General features: G+C 44.1%; 1 protein-coding gene across 1 annotated transcript in view; it reads right to left on the bottom strand.

Annotated features, from left to right (window-relative positions):
* PKHD1 (PKHD1 ciliary IPT domain containing fibrocystin/polyductin) overlaps nt 1-18,854 on the bottom strand; it is a gene marked incomplete at its 5' end in the record, with an annotated part of 233,235 nt that overhangs the window by 198,670 nt on the left and 15,711 nt on the right. The window contains 13 exons of the mRNA XM_079971281.1: nt 1,481-1,621; nt 3,190-4,818; nt 5,149-5,216; nt 6,102-6,297; nt 7,423-7,558; nt 8,605-8,735; nt 10,563-10,841; nt 12,285-12,390; nt 12,767-12,889; nt 14,371-14,555; nt 15,432-15,568; nt 15,652-15,790; nt 17,766-17,856. Coding sequence (XP_079827407.1) covers nt 1,481-1,621; nt 3,190-4,818; nt 5,149-5,216; nt 6,102-6,297; nt 7,423-7,558; nt 8,605-8,735; nt 10,563-10,841; nt 12,285-12,390; nt 12,767-12,889; nt 14,371-14,555; nt 15,432-15,568; nt 15,652-15,790; nt 17,766-17,856 — 3,361 coding nt within the window. The remainder of the gene's footprint in view (nt 1-1,480; nt 1,622-3,189; nt 4,819-5,148; nt 5,217-6,101; nt 6,298-7,422; nt 7,559-8,604; nt 8,736-10,562; nt 10,842-12,284; nt 12,391-12,766; nt 12,890-14,370; nt 14,556-15,431; nt 15,569-15,651; nt 15,791-17,765; nt 17,857-18,854) is intronic.

Raw genomic sequence — 18,854 nt, 5'->3', positions numbered from 1 at the left:
CCTAGGCGCTGAGGCTTTAACCCACAGCGCCACCTGCGTCCCTGTAAAAACCAATAGTTGCCCTCAAAGGGATGGAAGGGATGTTGTGATGGAGGGACCTCTGGAAACCTAGAAAATACCTCGCCCTTTGGCAGAGAGCAGTCCAGGAAAGGAGGGGGGCCAGGAGACAGAGATGAGGCAGGCTGCTGATGAATCCAGGGGGGTCTCCCCCTCCTGCTGAGACCAGTTCCCCTCCACCACTGGTCTCCCAGAACACTTAGAGAAATGAAGAGGGCAGAGCAAAGAGAGAGAAGATGAAGGAGGCTTGCGCTGCTGGGGAAGGACCCAGGGGAGAAGCCTTCGCAAGGGGAGGGGAGGGAAGGCAATTTTCGCAGTTTTTGCAACTGCCTCATTGAGGCAAGACTTACTGGAAAGAGTTGGTGTGATCACTAGGACTGAGCTACAGTGGTACCTCTAGTTACGAACTTAATTCGTTCCGGAGGTCTGTTCTTAACCTGAAACTGCTCTTAACTAGAGGCATGCTTTCGCTAATGGGGCCTCTTGCTGCCACTGCGCCGCCAGCACACAATTTCCGTTCTCATCCTGGGGCAAAGTTCTCAACTTGAGGTAACTCTTCCAGGTTAGTGGCGTTTGTAACCTGAAGCGTTTGCAACTCGAGGTAACACTGTACTTTGTTTCTTTGAATAAAGAGTTAATTTCACTGACACCTTGTGAGTTACTGCTGACTTGCTCCCGCTCCTCACAGTAGACTAAGGAAAACACGACTTGTTTGGGGCTCTGAAATGTTCTGCGTGGCAATGTCTGTTTCTCTCTGGAGATCTAATCTTTGAGCAGTATGATTTGGCTGTCCACTTGGAGTGCTTAAGCTGTGCCACCACCTATGCTCAACTTGTACATTTGTAAATAAACAGCATAAACCTCCAGGGACCTCCTACCAAAAAAAACCAAACCTGAGTAAGTGAACTTCTCACCGCCCAAGGATGTGGGAAGAGCACAAGAATGGAGGGGGGGGGAATTAACTGCAGCGCTAAGGGAGGTATGTGTACAGCGAACAAGTTTCGCTTGCACAACAGGACTTGTCCCCCTCTCCTCCCCTGTATATCCTCTGCGCATGCCCTAAACCTGTTCTGGGAGTTCCCCCAACCCTCCAGAGCAGATTTAGAGGGCAGAGGAGGAGGAGGAGGAGGAGGAGGAGGAGGAGGAGAAGTATTAGCTGCCCAATGCTGCACAGTATGTTTTGCTGTCAAATTTTAAAACCATTCTTCATTTGCTTCTACTCACTACAAGCCACTACATTACACCACTCCTTGTTATCATTCATTCTATTTTAAGAAGCAATGAAGATTTTCAAATTAACAAACCGGATACTCCAGTGGTGAGGACCAACCATAAGACAAAAAGGCAACCGTTTCCCTTCTCTTTCTTTCACCCATTCACTTTCTCCCTAAGCACATCTCTCTGTCCATACAGCTGAACTGACCATTCAAGGGTTGGGCTAAGCATCGGAGATCAGTTGGTGTGACATCCAGCATCTCACAGACAGCACCACAGATGGTAACGGAAGTATTTCCTGGAGAGAATCCAGTCCCATGTATGTGTATTTCTCCACCACCTAGGCAACCTTGAAGGAAAAAACAGAAAATTTGCACTGAGCTAAATAATTGCCAGCTGCTGAGATCTTCTTGTTAACATCAGTCAATCCAGAAATATGAAATACCCAGCCATTGGAGATAGTCAATGAAGATACAGGCAGCTCTTCTGCCTTCCATATACCCACAAGGAAAGCAATGCAGCTATTCAAGATAGAAAGGCCACAACCATACAGAGGTGGTTGCACACAAAAAGAGTATACAGTGGTACCTCACAAGACGAATGCCTCGTAAGACGAAAAACTCGCAAGACGAAAGAGTTTTTCGTTTTTTGAGTTGCTTCGCAAGACGGATTTCCCTATGGGCTTGCTTCGCAAGACGAAAACGTCTTGCAAGTTTGTTTCCTTTGTCTTGCAAGTTTGTTTCCTTTTTCTTAAAACCGTGCATTCACTTCGAGGAGCAACTCATAGCACGCGGTGTGGTAGCCTTTTTTGAGGTTTTTGAAGACTTTGGTGATTTTTGAAGCTTTTCCAAAATCTGTGCTTCGCAAGACGAAAAAAATCGCAAGACGAAAAAACTCGCAGAACGAATTAATTTCGTCTTGCGAGGTACCACTGTACAACAGATAAGCTCTTGAACAGGTTACAGAAGGCTTCACCATAGCCTCAGAATACAAGGCAGTGACTAAATACCCCATTAGTATCCAAAGAGGTTTTTTAGTTCAGCGCCTGCAGAGTTATGTGTTTCTACAATATATCGCTATTAATGAGCTATACTAAAGTCCTGTGATACCCTTCATTTAACAGTTAATACATTGTTTCGCTGGCCGTTTACTATTACCATAGCATACCTCTGAATGTGCCCAGAGTAAAGGAAGAAACAAAGAGAGAATGAGAGAGGTGGTAAAGATCAGGTATAGTGGTACCTCTGGTTATGTACTTAATTTGTTCCGGAGGTCCGTACTTAACCTGAAACTGTTCTTAACCTGAAGCACCACTTTAGCTAATGGGGCCTCCCACTGCCGCTCCCACAGCACGATTTCTGTTCCCATCCTGAAGCAAAGTTCTTAACCCAAGGTACTATTTCTGGGTTAGCGGAGTCTGTAACCTGAAGTGTATGTAACCTGAAGCGTATGTAACCCAAGGTACCACTGTACTGTGGTTTGGGCATTTCTTCCAAACTCAGCAATGGATTTCTGAAACTTAAGAATTTTCGAGAGTCTCTGTTTCAGGAAGCAAACTGCTCAAGATTTGCTTTAGAGTATTTCCTGAGATAATAGAAAAGCAGGAAAGACTGTTCATTTACTGCAAGTCAGAAGGCTTTCAGCAGAAAGAGTATTAAACCTGAGAGCATTGGGATGTATGCTTTAAGAAAGGAGCACACGTTTCTTGTAAGACAAGCTCCACACTTTCTCTCTACCAGGAAAAAGATTTTTTAAAGCAGAGGTAACAAGTAGTCTCACAATTAAAGCAGGAACCCATTGACTGGAGCCCATGAGTTCTCATATCTATGTTGTTATAATATATTGCCATTGTCCTGTGTCTGCATTCCACGCCGCTCCAACAAGGTCAAAATAGAATTATCTTGAAAGCCTGCTTACCAAAGCCGTTGTTCACAGACATAACTATCAGGACAGAAGGGAACACCAAATGGGAGGAAGCCAAGCCTTGGAGGGCATCTCCGCCTGTGACGTTATACTCCCCAGCGGGAAGCTGAGGGAGTGTGCAGCTCAAAGTTGTGTTGTTGCTAACAACATTGGCACAGGGAGAGCCTCCAATGAAAACATACATGTCTTCTGTCCGCCGGATGCGTGACACCCTGATTGTCAGATGCTGATTCAGAGAAGGTAGAAGGGAAAGAAAGACAGGTGTGGAATCTTCGCTGTAGTTTATTTCCCCAATATGGTACGAGGCGCCATCTATGTTCAGCTGCACTGTGGCAACCCCAGCGCCTGGAGGGGTGAGGCACCGAAGAGCCCAGTATGTGACACTGGTAAGGGGACAGTGGAGCTCTCCTATGAGAATGAAGGTCTCGTTCCTGCCTCGTAACGCTAGGCCGTCGAGTGTGAGAAGCCCTCTGCCGTTGACGCTGAAATTCTGGGGGTAAAATTGGAGGACGTGGGGAACAACTCTGAAAATGCTGGCGCCTTTCTGCCTCAGGCACGCTTGACCCCAGCTTCTGCTCAGCACAGAAATGCTGTGTTCTCCAGCGTCAAGGCTGCCTGCCTGGCACTTGATCCAGGTTTCATTCAAAGCTGTGACATTGCAAGGGAGATGACCATCCACCTCTATCAAGGTTTCATCCCCTGCTCTATCTAACCGCTGGCCTCTGATCAACAAGTAAGTGAGCCTCCCGTTCCACGTCATGGTCACGGCATCAATAACAAGGGTCAGGTCTTCAAGAAGATGAAGTGAGCAGCCCCCCAGGCAGTGGCTAGTGATCCCATTCACAGTCACTGTGACGCTAAGGACTTGAGATGCACCAGGCAGCTGCCAGTCATTCAGAACAGGATCACCTGGGGAAAGGGCGCATTTTATGAGGCTGTCGTTTGAACTCTGGATCTCACAGGTGAAGTTGCCTGTTAGATTCACCCAAGCTGAATTTGTCCACGATTTTAAAGAAACGCCAGATATGGTGAGCAACTGCCCCCCACATATGGAGCCATGAGATGGGAAAATCATCTTTATCAGGGGGCGTACCGTTACATGCTGCATCTCTGCTGGTATGTTGGCATAGCCCGCCTGCTTCTGCAGAATTCTTAAAAGATACCGTCCGGGTTCTAGTGTGCTTAGGGGTACAGAGCACTGAAAGCCAACTGCAGAGTGGTTGGTGTTCTCCACCTCAAGCTGGCATTCCTCATCTCCCAGCATAGCCACTGAAATGGTCACATTGGTCCCTTTTATGCTCAGCCGTACACTATCATTCAGCATTTCTACTCTAATATCTGTAATATCTGGAGTCAAAGACATTTTGTAAAGAAAGTTAACGTTCTCCTTTGAGAAACTCAAGGCAGGTGTGTCCACAGATGACCTGTTGCCTATGAGCACCTCCACTTGCGCTGGAAAGTCTTCTAAGGTGGCATTGGCTAGCTGAGTGACAGGTGGAGTCTGACACAAAATCCTCCCATCGTTCACGCTGGTAATGTGACAAAACTGTGAGTCTACCAAGACTGAGACCATGTCTGGGCTGTTGCTAAAGCCTGTTCCAGAGATTGTGAGCAATGTCCCACCTAGGAAACAGATAATAAAATCTCAGTGCACTAAAACCAAACTTACAAAGTCTAATGTTACATTTAGGCTTAGGCAGTGTAGAACTATGCAAATGAGAACTGAGTTAGTTCCCAAACAGCTACCATTGCATTTTATGGGACACACTAAATGGGCTGCAAATTGGGATACAGTTGTGGGGGGGAGAGAGAGAATCTGTCCCCTGCCATGCACACAAGGTTCAACAGCAGCACTGTATAACTTTAGCTCCTACTCCAACAATGGGTGTCATCTATCTGTGATCCTTGACAGTCTTACTGCACAAACATGTATGATGCGTTGATAGCGTTTACCCAGCAAGGAACCACAACATGGCTCCATTTTGAAGATCTCTGTGACATACTGGATTAATGGCTCCACTCTAGAAAAAAAAGAGAGACCCATATACAATTCAGTTGTATATTTTTTTCTTATATGCAAAGAGTCTTATTTCTGTGCTTGATAAGATTGAATTTCATTTTCCTCCATGTCGGACTAATGCACATGGCAGCTGTGATTTACATGATCTTTGTAGGCCTTTTGCAATCTTTTTTGGACAAGTTACAAACTGCTGCATGTAGGTGCCTCCATGTGATCCCTGCTGGGCTGAAGACCCAACAGCTCGTACATTCTGGCAGCAAACTACATGGAGGCCACTAAGGGCTCGCCCAAACTTCCACTTGCCTCGTGCTTCACCCTGGGAAAACATGGTGTTTTCTGCTGGATGGAAACAAACGGCAATCTGTAGAAAACCCAACTGACGTTTGTTCCGATTCCACAGTTTTTTCAGAGAAAGTGGTGGGACAATGAAAAACTGCTCAGACCCTTACCTAGAAAGCACAACTTAAGCAGAAACCTCTCAGCCCCATACTTTCTAGGCACAGGACTAGCAAGTGTGGACAAGCCGTGGCTGTCTGGAGGCTTTAAATTTTTACTTTGAGCTCATCTTCTTACTGTTTGAGAAGAACCTGTCTGAATAATTTTTAGTTCTTCAGTCTAAAGAATTGAAATAATTTACCACAGCCCATACATATATGTTTGTGTGTATGCGTACACACACACACACACACACACACCTGCAACCATGATATTAAACCCTTCATAATAGTTCAATCAGCAAGAAAACACTAAAACATTTTTAAATAATACCCAAACAACATAGATCTCTCTTGTCAACAAATATTCATTGGTAGGGATTATACTACAGTCTCATTTTTTTATCATTCCCTTAAAAGAATTCACAGTAAATTAAGTTATATTTGCTTACCCGCTAGTGCCTAGTGAGACATTATTGAAAATGACAGAAAAGCTGTATAATCCATTTGTCAGAGAAGGCAGTACCACACTGATTCCATGATCTGATAGTGCTTGGATTTGTCCCACAGACTCCTGAATTCTGAACTGCACGTCCAGACAGGCATAATTGGTGAGGGATGATATTCCTATGTGGAGCACCTGACCCCCTGCAGAGAATGAAAGACAACTTGCAGACGCTGCTATTAATACAGTGAAAAGCATGAGCTACTCCCATAACAAATGCCGATGTAACAGCGGCGTAGTGTGGGTTGTCAGCACCCGGGGCAAGGCAAGTAATTTGCGCCCCTAACCCCTAACCTGCCACCACTGCCAGCTTCTTCTTGCTGCTGCCTGAGCTGGGGTATTTACGGTAAGGTAGCCACGGCGGCGGCGGTGGGTCCGTATCAGGTGATCTGAGGCGAGTTGCCGCTGGCGCTGCCACCCAAACAACGCCGCTTGCCCGGAGGAGGAGGGCAGAGAGGCGAGGAAAATGCAAATGCAGCAGCTGCAGCGGCGGCGGCGGCGGCAGGGCTGTGAGGAGGGGCTGCCTGACGCGCCCTCTGCGGCCCTGACACGCGGGGACCGCGGCGAGCACTGAGAGCCGCTGCCTGCCGGACGCCTTCAGCCCGGACGCGCGCACAGCTCGTCGGTTCCGCGAGACATGGGGCTCTGCTACAGCCTGCGCCCGAGGCTCTTTGGCGACTCCGGAGGTGGCGAACGCGCCCCCGCAGATGTTGCGCCCGGTGCGGACGGCCCCCCCCCTGCACCCCCCACGCTACGCCACTGCGATGTAATAATCTTAAGCAGAGTTCAGTTTTATAAGAACAGCCCTGCTGGAGCAGATCTAAGGCCCATCTAGTGCAGCCTCCCATTCTCACACTGGCCAACCAAATGTTTCTGGGAAGCTCACAAGCAGGACATGAGCACATGAGCCCTCTGCCTTCCTGTGATTCCCAGCCACAGATATTCAAAGGCAGTGGAAGAAGCCATTGTGGTTGCTTCTTCTTGTTTCCCCACTGGCATACATAAGCACCAGAAGCAGTTTGTTTATATGAATCACCAATGCATCTGAGCTGCTGTGTCCTCTTATTGCATTGCTTAGAACCACTTCTAAAACATGTCATGTGCAGCCAGTAACATTTTAAAATACCTAAACATTGGGAAAATGGGAGAAGAGGAAGAGGAAGAAGAAGGAGAAGAAGGAGAAGAAAGAGGAGAAGGAGGAGAAGGAGGAGAAGGAGAAGAAGAAGAAAACAACAACAACCATGTTCAGGGATTTTTGCCCCTTTTACCTGCTGTGCTGCTTCTGTTTCTGCTCAGTGACAAAATGAGTGGATTTAGTGATGGATCATATGTGAATGCATTGGCAAAGACCACAGGCCCGTGCTCATTAACCAGCATGAGATGGGCAGTATAGTCTTCTCCACTCTAGAAGGAACGAACAGAAAATGAGTAACCGTAGAGACTGTGCACTAGTAAGCCATTTCCTCCAGGGAAAATGAAATGTAGTTTGAGGTAACATGCAGGTGTCGATTAGTGCTTTTACACTACATAACAGCCACTCATCTCTCCTGTAATAAGGATCCTGTTGCTCCTTAACCATTGTACAGGGGCATTCAACTGGGTAATTGCATGAGTGCTTGCACAATGGGACGTTCACCTCTCTCCTCGCCTCATGCACAACCTGTGCTATCCCCAGATGGAGGGTTGGGGGCAAATGTCAGATTTAGGGCACCAGGGGGGTGTCATTGTGGAAGCAGAAGTCATTCAGCTCACACAATTATTTAGTTGAATACTTTGCAAAGGGACCTACTTCTGAGCAGAAATGTATATCATTGTACAATAAGTTAAATACAGTGGTACCTCGCAAGACGAAATTAATTCGTTCTGCGAGTTTTTTCGTCTTGCGAATTTTTCGTCTTGCGAAGCACGGATTTTGGAAAAGCTTCAAAAATCACCAAAGTCTTCAAAAACCTCAAAAAAGGCTACCACACCACATGCTATGAGTTGCTCCTCGAAGTCAAGTCGCAACTGCACCCCCTGAATGCACCCTGGGTATTAACGGTTTTAAGAAAAAGGAAACAAACTTGCAAGACGTTTTCGTCTTGCGAAGCAAGCCCATAGGGAAATTCGTCTTGCGAAGCAACTCAAAAAACGAAAAACTCTTTCGTCTTGCGAGTTTTTCGTCTTACGAGGCATTCGTCTTGCGAGGTACCACTATAGGCAATGACTTACTAATAAGCCTCTGATTTTTAGCTCCTGCACAGCATTTGCCATGAGGTGGGGGATACCTTAACATCCACCTGTACTTCTTGTGCAATAGTATTTGCTGAAAATAACTTATAGAGAATAACTGAACTCAGATGAACCCACCGCAGGAATAATGCATGCAATGCATGTTGTACAAGTTGGAGGGGGGGGGGGCTTAGATGAATTTTGCCTTCTCTTGCAACAAAAATGAAGGTATTACTTACCCGAGGAGGAAGCCTGCATTCAATTTTCATTGAATTGCTGGTATCGGCATTAATTGGACAGGGTTGGGAACCAAATTGCACCAAGATTATCCCATCTAAGCCAGAACCCGTGATGATTACTGGAATCCCTCCTATAAAAACCAGGATTTCATTACAGCAAACATGCAGGAATGTCATTTGCAAAACCATTCATACGTGTGCCACTGCTATAATAGTACATGTTTTAAAAGATTAGGAGGATCTGAAAATTTGGATTCTTTTCTTTACCTCTGCCTTTGTCTTCCATATGCCCATGGTCCTAAACCTCAGGTAGTTTCAAGACAGCCTCCTAATTTGTTTGTGGGGAGGTTAGACAATGTGCTTTCATTCTGATTTGTTTGTAGAGAGGTTAGACAACACTGACTGCATCAAACAAATGTTATTCCACATTTTCCAGTGCCATTTTGTGTCGCTTTCCTCATCACAAAAAGTGCAATTTGGGGGGTGGGGAGTAGATTTGTTGTGCAAGAGCTCCAAATCAACTTTTAATTGTCTAGCCTGAGTATGCTGGTTGGTGACTGAATCCCATCAAAATTAGCATCAATCTGGAACTGCCCTCAGTTTGCCATCTCCTAGCCGGGATATTCAGAGAGGCTTTTAAAGGAAACTTGAAAGCAAAAAAAATTAACCTTAAATGGACCTAGGTTATTCCAAAGGTTTTTAAGCATCTGTTCAATCTCTCTTAGCTAGAGTATCATCAACTCTTTGAGACATTCAGACAGGACCAAAAAAGTAGATTTGCCAAGGAGCCCTCTGAATTTGAAATAGAGCTGTTAAATAATGACACTGGGAAGTCAAGGAGGAGGAGGTGAAGGCAGTAATGATCAAGTGGGTGCAGGATAGTGGACGTCCTATTATGATGAGAGAATGGGAAACACTCTGGAAAACTAACATGAACTTTAGTGCATGTTACACCATTAAAGAAAATACGATGAAAATTCGGTGGTACCTTACACCATCAAAACTCTCCAAGATGTATAAAAATAGTTTGAATAAGTGTTGGAAGTGCGGAGAAAAAGTAGAAGATTTTTACCATATATGGTGGACATGCAGAAAGGTCAAGCACTTTTGGAATATTGTTTATGATGAGATGAAAAAAATGTTTAAATTAATATTCTTAAAGAAACCAGAAGCTTTTCCATTGGGAATTTTAGGCAGAGATATCCCGAAAAATATAAGAGAACTCTTTTTATATGCAACAGCGGCCGCCCGTCTACCAATAGCATCTAACTGGAAGGGTGGAAAGATACCAACGCTAACGGAATGGCAAAATAAATTATTAGACTATGTGGAAATGGTTCAATTAACAGATAGGTTAAGAGGTAACACAAAACAATCATTTTCTCAAAAATGGGAAATGTTTAAGAGACACACACACAAAAATAACAGTGACATATTATCTATGGCAGTGTTTGAATGACCCTTGTGTACTTAAAATATTAAGAAATAAAGAAAAATTGGTACAATATGTTGTAAGAAAGTATTAGAAAGTATATTAAATGTAAAGTAATAATTATAAGTACATACAAAATCATAAAGGTCAACAATATTGAGAAATGATGGGAAGTCTACATTTATTTTATTTTACTTTATTTTGTTACATGTTACTTTATTTTATGTAATATTATTTGATCTTAGCTTAGTCGAAATCTAAGAGGAACTAGAAGTTTAAATTAACATCGTATGGTAAATTAATTTAAGAATTTTTTTCTTTGTATGTATGTGTATGTGTGAAGTTAAATCTGTAACGATATTAATGAATTTCAATTATTATTATTTCACACAAAAAATAACATCACTAGATCTCTCCCTGCTTCTTTGTTTTCCAGCCTTTGGAGCTGGAAGAAGAGCAGTTGAAGTAAACGGGTAAAACAGGCTCTATGATATGCTTACAGAAAGTGCAAGCGAATCATACATACCAATCTCTGAAGCGGTAGGAGGTTCAACAGAAGTCACTCTAGGCGAAATCCTCAGGAAGATGTCACCTTTTCTACTGGCATTGATTGCAAATCCATGGGGTCTCACCAGTACTGTCAGCTTATACAAGCCAACCGACAACAAATTCATCTGGCAAACAGCATTAGTGTGATTTGAACTCAGGACTTCACAGCGTGTGTGGTTCACTTCTATGAGCAGAGAACTACTATTTGAACTCAGGCCAGAACCTGTGATATTAATGACTATATGAACTCCATCATCTGAAAGAATAAGTTCAGAGTTATACTACAAAGCAAAGTATCAATAACATATCATTTTTATTATTAAAATAAATCTCAAGATTTTACCATTTCTTTCTTACAAAAAAGAGAGAGAGAAATGGGATCGTCCTCAGAAGGCGGTCCTTCTTGTGACTGGGTCCCTAGACACACCCCTGATTAAGCAGGTTTCGTTTCTAGGTCTAGGTTTCATTTCTCTAAATAGGCATCACAGGTCACAGCCAATCAGGAAAGGGGTGGTGGTGGTTAAGGAATTATATAAGCATCAGCGCAAGAGTGCCCTAGGCACTTGATTGGCACTGCTGAACACCCGCCCTCCCGCCCTTAGTGTAGGTTCTCGTCCTTGCTTTGGAGTTTATGTGAGTCGCCTGTCTTGGGACAGGGGTGAGTAGGAATTTTTATCCATTTGGCAAATTGGCATTGGCCACTTGGTTTTTTGCCTACCCCCTTAGCAATCATCACAACTTTCCAGGTTCGGCGGTTAGGCATTGGCTTAATTTTGTGTGTGGAGGAGAGGTGTGGCCCTCACCTGCCCCTTAATGATCAAAAGGTATTCCGTTAAAGGAATCTGGGGGTCCCAGATCTCGTCCGAAGTCCGCTTGAAGGGCTAGGGCCATCACAGGAACCTCGCGGTAAGCTTCTGTCAGGCAAAACCCCAATGTTGCTGCCCCAATGGGTTTACCTACATAGACTCTGTCAACTGGGGCAGTAGTCCGTTACAGACTTCAGCCAATGCCTATGGCAATAGCACTCACATTTAATTTGCAATCAATAAAGTTGTGGCCTTAATGTTGCCCATCAACCTTAATTCTGTGTCCGTGTGTAGTTATTTCATGGGGGGCTGGCTTGGGCCTCAAGATGCAAAAAACCCAGATAAAGTTAGGAGGTGCTCATGCAGAACCACTCCCAGTGATAGGACCAGAACCACTGGATAAGGTGAACCTGATGCACATCTCCTAGAGATGGTCCAGGAAGATACTGTGCTGAATGGCAGCAAAAGCTGAGAGATTAAGCAGAAGTTGCAAGGGTATGCCCGGCTATCCATCTCCTGGGTAAAGGCTATCCCACCAAGGCAACAAAAGCAAGTTTGGTCACAAACTCTGGCCTGAATCCAGATTGGAATGGTTGTAGATAAATGATTTCCTTCAAGAAATGACTGCAGCTGCTCAAAGGGGGGTGCATTTGCAACTCAGGGTGTGATTATTTCGTTTTGGGAAGAGACTACTCTACTGCCTTCTTCAAAGTGGCAGCCCCCACCCCTTCATTCATCACCAAAGCTTGGAGCCATTTAGTTGTGCCCCCCCCCACTCACCACAGCTAGCTTTAATGAGTGATGAAGCCTGGTTCTACAATCAAAAGAACCATGACGTTAAAAGAAATACTATAAGAAAGGTTATGGGGGGACGGACGGACTTATAGCATTACCTATAAAGTATTCAACATTACTGACCAAAGGGGTCAATTCCCAGAGATATTGAAATGTACATGAACCGGAACAGTTTGCTGGAATATCATTCACTGTAACCACAACCTAGAAAGTCAAAATAAATTATTAGACAATTCTTTGTCATTTGTCTGATGAAAGAATTCATTTTTTTAATGGAAGCTTCTAAGTGCATTCTACTGAATGTGCATACATAACTCCTCCTTATAAGAAACACAGATGGTTAGAAGCCCCTTCAGATCTTCTCACTTAAAGCAAGAAAGTTAGGTGTGGCCTATGGGAACCCAGAAGGGCACACACACCCCGCCGCCTCCCCAGTTGAGATCTCACATGTTTTTTGGATGCCTGAAGGATGCTCTAGTGTCTACCAATTTTCACAAAATGAGAATATCCACAGCAGTCAGTTCTGTGATACATTAAAACACTCAACGTTCATGAGATATGGTGTCTGTCCACTTCATACCTGTGTAAAGTTATTTGGGGTAGCAAGCATGTCTCCAAATATTGGACCAATAAAAACACCACCATCAGATACTACACGGTGTGTAATAGCTGGGCGCAAACCAGTGAGGTTTTCAGCAGACACCTTGAAGGGAAAAACGAAAACCATCTTATGTATCCAAACATGGGAATAGTTTGCTAGACTAAACTGGTTATCACTAGAACTCCAATAATGGACACATAGGGACCCATGCAAAACAAATTCCTGGTTTTACCCTCTGTCCCTCCCTCTCAGTCAGTCGCCCATATTTTCTGGCTTCGTGGAGCTGGTCCAAGTTCAGCTGCCTCTTCTGCCACCCCCTCTTCTTGACTGGCGGCTCACCTTCGCCCTTCCCTCAGGGAAAAGAAAAGGAAGGCTTTTTGTAAATTAGCACTGTTTAAAATGTGGGGGTCTGGGGAGGAGTCATGATTGTGGGATATTTAAAGTGCAGCCAAACCAACAATTCCTGTTTTATTAGCTAGGCACATGATAAGAGCTGAAGCTCACAGTTTTCCTGTAAACTTGCTAGAGAAAACTCTGTGAGAGACACTCCTGCTGTGCCCTTATGCACCCTCTGACTCTGTTTCCATCTCTTGCCACTGTGCCATCAACACGAGAACATCTACAAAGTCTGAGCTTGGAGCTCAGACTACATTTTAAGCTAGACTTAAGTATGTCTTCATGACTGAATTACCATTGTAAGCCTGCCTGAAGAAAGCTGCTGTATCTGTTCCTCTTCTGAGTGTGCAAATGTTGTTTCTATCTTTTACAAGACTGTTTGTAGGGGGAAATACCAGGAAAATCCAGTCTGCCTTAAAGCATCCTGGATTACTTAAACTAAAAGGCTAAAACTCCCTATTTAAGCTTCCTTTTAAGCTGCAAAGGGATGACACTCTGCTGAACTCACACACACAAGAAAGAAAGGATAATATCTAATAAATATATCCTCTCCTAGTAACTATTCACATCCCAACAATGATGAGTAGCAATCTCATGAAACTTGGAAAAAGCTACATCTTGTGCTTTAATGATATTTTGCATTACTTTTTAAATGTTGTGAGCTGCTTTGGGACACAATTTCTAGATGAAAAGCAGGGTAAAATAAAACGCCGACGGAAAGAAAGCACAGGTGGGAAGGATGAGGCTTCCTCAAAGCCAGTTCAAGTACAACCATAGTACAGCCATGCCTCCATGTCTGAGGGTCTCTCCAGTTTGGAAGCTTTTTATAAGTAGGCAAGTGCACCACCACCAGCCGTGTGCATTCTGAGGCAGCAAGGTCACATGAAGAATAAAGACCATCTCAGAGGCTAGGAAAGGACTGCACCAAGTAATTGCCTGATTGTTTGAGTTCCCTCTCCTGCCATGGGAGCAAAGGACTGTAGATGCATTCTGGTTGTACAATACATTTACAAGCATAGAAAATAACAAGGCAAAAGGGGGTGGGATCGATGATAAATAAATTCTGGATTGAAGTAATAAAGGTCCAGGGCAAGAGCACATGTATAGGCAGAAACTGTGAATGAATTAATCTTGAATATAAAGAAATACTGAGCAGTCAATTGGATATATTTAAAAGATTGTCTTACACTGATGAAATTGGGTAAATCACCAATCATTGAGGTCCAGGTCAGTGTCCATATACTTTGATAACAATTGCTTGCGTCCTTAGATACCGAAAAGTCACTGGCATTCACATACTGAGCTGTGAAATTATCACTGTAGGCTTGCAGGAGCTTGCGAAGGTGAGGGGCAGAGATGGATACTGGAATGCCTGGGGAAAGGATTATATAAAGTAACCTAAGTCAGTAACCAAGAAACCTTAGAAGAAGAATATGTGATTAAATAATGAAGTACAGGTTTCATGAAATGCGAACATATTGCATGAAACTGGTCGATGTGTTTGGCATATTTGACAGGGCTTTTTTGGTGTCTCAGCAGCAACACAGCTCTTTAGGGCTAATCTAGACATGTGATTTAGGTATGGAATTCTCTCAGTCAGATAGAAAGTTGGGAGCTGGGGGGGAATGGCTAGAGAGAAGGTAGAGGTCTGGTTTTAAAACAAAGGGGATGTGCAGTTGAGGAACACATTCCCTGTCCCCCAAAGCTTATTTTTCCCTTAGTTCCCATGCTCCAAGGACTGTTCTCCTAACAGGAGCTCTGAAAGCAGAAATGATTCTGAGAGAAAATTACTTAAAGACAGAGGCTGGATGAAGGTAAGTCACAGAGCAGCAGGGAAAGGGTTCTTTTTTAAACCAAAATCTAATCCCTAACCCCCCCCTTTGTGACATGACTGGAATAGTTTCATATTTAAATGCATGGAAGAGACACCTTTGTGATCTCTTTAACCCTGCATCTATCAAGTTTAAGTTTAGCTGAATTCTATGCCACTGTGCCCAACATGGCTCACAATAGGCATTAACCTATTGTCCAAATACAAAACATGTTTTTTAAATAAACAGTTCAAACAAGACAAAATAAGTGATTCAATAAGCAAGGGACAAATGCAGTATTGCGGTGAAATATTCTAGAGTGAATAATAATGTGTAGAGAGCATAAGCAGGAGTAACAGGCCAAGAAATAAATCTAAAGCTAGCCATGACTTCTTCCTGTAACTTCCAAAGATGGAGGCTGCATAGCCTCAGTTTACCTGGTATCACAGTATTGGGCAGATGGATTTGAAAGGTTCCTCCAAGAGGTGGACTTGCAGCCTGCACTCTCCGTACGGTCAGATTGATTTGGGCCTCACCCACGTTCCCTCCTGATCCTTCCCAAGGCACAGCTCCTCTGTGTGAGAATGAAACCATGTAAACAGATACAGCTTCAAACATTTCAGGAGGGCGCAGAACAATTCTGAAACCAATTCCTACCTCAAAGAGAAAAGAGGGAGAGTCTTGCAATAGTCTGCCATTAAGAAGGACACGTTATACACAGGTGAAGCACCGACCACTGACACGGATTCCACAAGATTCCCATGAGGACAAACTGGCTTTGGCTCTCTTTGAAAAACTGAAAAGGAAATCATTTTTGGATAATATCAGGGGGTGGAACCAAGAGTCTCACTTTCTGTGGCAGTCACAGGTTGTGGTTCATGATCACGCTAGGAATAAGCATGGCAAACACACATTCGTACACTGGAACAAGCTATGACTTCATTTGGTTTATGCAGCAGTGGGGTAGGGAAAAGATCTCGTCTTCAGTTCCACTCAGTCCTTGCTATTGGAATGCTATTCCTGCCATCAGTTAGGAAACACCCAAAACACCCATGGGGTTTGCCAGTGTTAGACCCCAACGTGGTGCCGGCCAGACATCCAGGTCCCTCTGGGCAACCAGGAGGAGGGGTTGATGCAAGGACAGACCCCTCCTCACTTCCCTTATGGGGGGGGGGGTCACCCCTTATGTCGTGATCCTGCCCAATGTCATTTCCACCCAAAATCATGAAGAATTAAAGTATGCCTAACAAAGATGGAATCACTGGATCCTTTTGTGACATCATAAACAGATACCAATTGAGGCATTTTGATGAGCCTTTTTAGCCTGAAAGAGCTGAGGCTTCCACAAGGGCAGGTGTGAAAAAGACTGGCATTATTTCCAGCTCTCCTAACCCACTAATAATAATAATAATAAATTTTATTTATATCCCGCCCTCCCCAGCCGAAGCCGGGCTCAGGGCGGCTAACAACATTAAAACAGTATGACATTATAAAATTAAAATCAAAATTGATGGCAACCATAAACTAAAGCTTTGTAAAGATTGCCAGAGGAGGGGGTCAGGCTGCGCCCTGACCAAATGCCAGGTGGAACAGCTCTGTCTTGCAGGCCCTGCGGAAAGATGTCAAGTCCTGCAGGGCCCTTGTCTCTTGTGACAGAGCGTTCCACCAGGTTGGAGCCGCAGCCAAAAAAGCCCTGGCTCTAGTTGAGGCCAGCCTAACCTCTCTGAGGCCTGGGACCCTCAAGGTGTTTTTATTTGAAGATCGTAAGTTCCTCTGTGGGGCATACCAGGAGAGGCGGTCCCGTAGGTACGAGGGCCCTAGGCCGTATAGGGCTTTGAAGGTTAAAACTATTAGGATATGGGTGAGCATCTTAAGTTACAACATTATGAAATGCACTGATTTTGCCACACATAAAAGGTAAAGGTAAAGGTACCCCTGCCCGTACGGGCCAGTCTTGACAGACTCTGGGGTTGTGCGCCCATCTCACTTAAGAGGCCAGGGGCCAGCGCTGTCCGGAGACACTTCCGGGTCACGTGGCCAGCGTGACATCGCTGCTCTGGCGAGCCAGAGCCGCACACGGAAACGCCGTTTACCTTCCCGCTGGTAAGCGGTCCCTATTTATCTACTTGCACCCGGAGGTGCTTTCGAACTGCTAGGTTGGCAGGCGCTGGGACCGAGCAGCGGGAGCGCACCCCGCCGCAGGGATTCGAACCGCCGACCTTTCGATCGGCAAGCCCTAGGCGCTGAGGCTTTAACCCACAGCGCCACCTGCGTCCCACACATTGCCACACGTTGCCACACATACAGTGGTACAAATCATAAAGGCAATGGCAAAGAAAGGGTACTGCGTGAAAAGTACACAGAACAAAAGAGACACACTGCAAGTATCTCTTAATGTCCATAATATATTAGGAATGAATATTTATGAACCTGACCAACACGAGCTACCAGTGAATGGAGAGCTCTTATATATTCAAATGTGTATTCTCCTCCGACTTTTCATCCTGCCTGAATTCTGAGTGCTCAGAAGGTTTTTGGAGCAGCCTCACAGATTCTATTGTTCTTACAGAGCCACTAAAGCAGGCATAGGCAACCGCGGCCCTCCAGATGTTTTGGGACTACAACTCCCATCATCCCTAGCTAACAGGACCAGTGGTCAGGGATGGTGGGAGTTGTAGTCCCAAAACATCTGGAGGGCCAAGTTTGCCTATGCCTGCACTAAAGTATTCTGCTGACATAAAGATATTTTGAATGTAAAAAGACAATGTTACCTTGCTCAAATCCTTCCCGCAGAATAATTTTGGCAGATGATGGCTGTGTTTCACATTTTAAAGAAAGAAGATCCTCTAGCTCTCTCTGGAGCTGCAGATATTAAAAGAGGAATGGAAGAGCAAATAAGAGCAAAGCCATGTGCAGAGATGAATTTAGATAGGGGTAACAGAATGGGGGTAAGGGTTAAATCTAGGAGAAAATGCCTTTTAAGTTTGTTTTTTAAAAAATAACCCTAAGCGTCTTCATTTTAACATGTGAATACAGTTTCAGAGACCAATACATACAATGTCTTTTGCTCTACATTTATTGGGTTTTAAAAGGTGAGCATACTTTGCATACCCATTATTTCAATAGAAAGTGTGACTTGTAGGGAAACTTGTCACATAGAAAATCATAACCTAAGAGGCATAACAAATACCATAGCTTATTTTCACAATCCAAGAGAAATCTGTGTATTTTGCATTTTTTTTTACAATTTCTCATATAACAATGACAAAAATGAAATATCTTTTCTAGCAATTTAGAACTTTCTGGTAATTTAGCTTTTGGAAAATATTCATGTATTGATTGTACAGCCATTCCTGAAACAAAATTTTAAATTGTGCTTTGCTCTTATCACCCATAAGAGCTTTTGCACTTGACAGGAATTGTACTGTTCTTCTATGTAACGGTGCATCAGAAAACCACAATTTTATTACGGGTTTTGTAAGATTTTTTAAAAATAAAATTATTATTATTATTTGAATTTATATACCCAGAGAATAGAAAACCACAAACACTCCCCACCCCAAAAAAACACATTTTAAAAGGGCATACTGAATGCATGACCTTCGGGTGTGGAGCACACTTCCGCCCGCAGACAAGCCACAGCTGTCTGAATATCATGCCCTCTATCTAACCTGTGGTCTGCCATGCCCTGTCTGTGACCTTTGTCTCCTTCATCATACATTGTACAAGGGGAAAGTGATGCAGTGGAAATAGGTGCCAAAATAACTTTGTACCACCCTATGATCGCGTGATTGGAAGATGTAAAGGGCACAGTCCAAAATGTATCTGACTGGTTTTGCATATTGTGCTAATACAAAGAG

The sequence above is a fragment of the Podarcis cretensis genome (genome assembly GCF_951804945.1).
Source record: "Podarcis cretensis genome assembly, chromosome: 3".
Classification (NCBI taxonomy): domain Eukaryota; kingdom Metazoa; phylum Chordata; class Lepidosauria; order Squamata; family Lacertidae; genus Podarcis; species Podarcis cretensis.
This window is presented reverse-complemented; position numbering and strand designations above follow the sequence as displayed.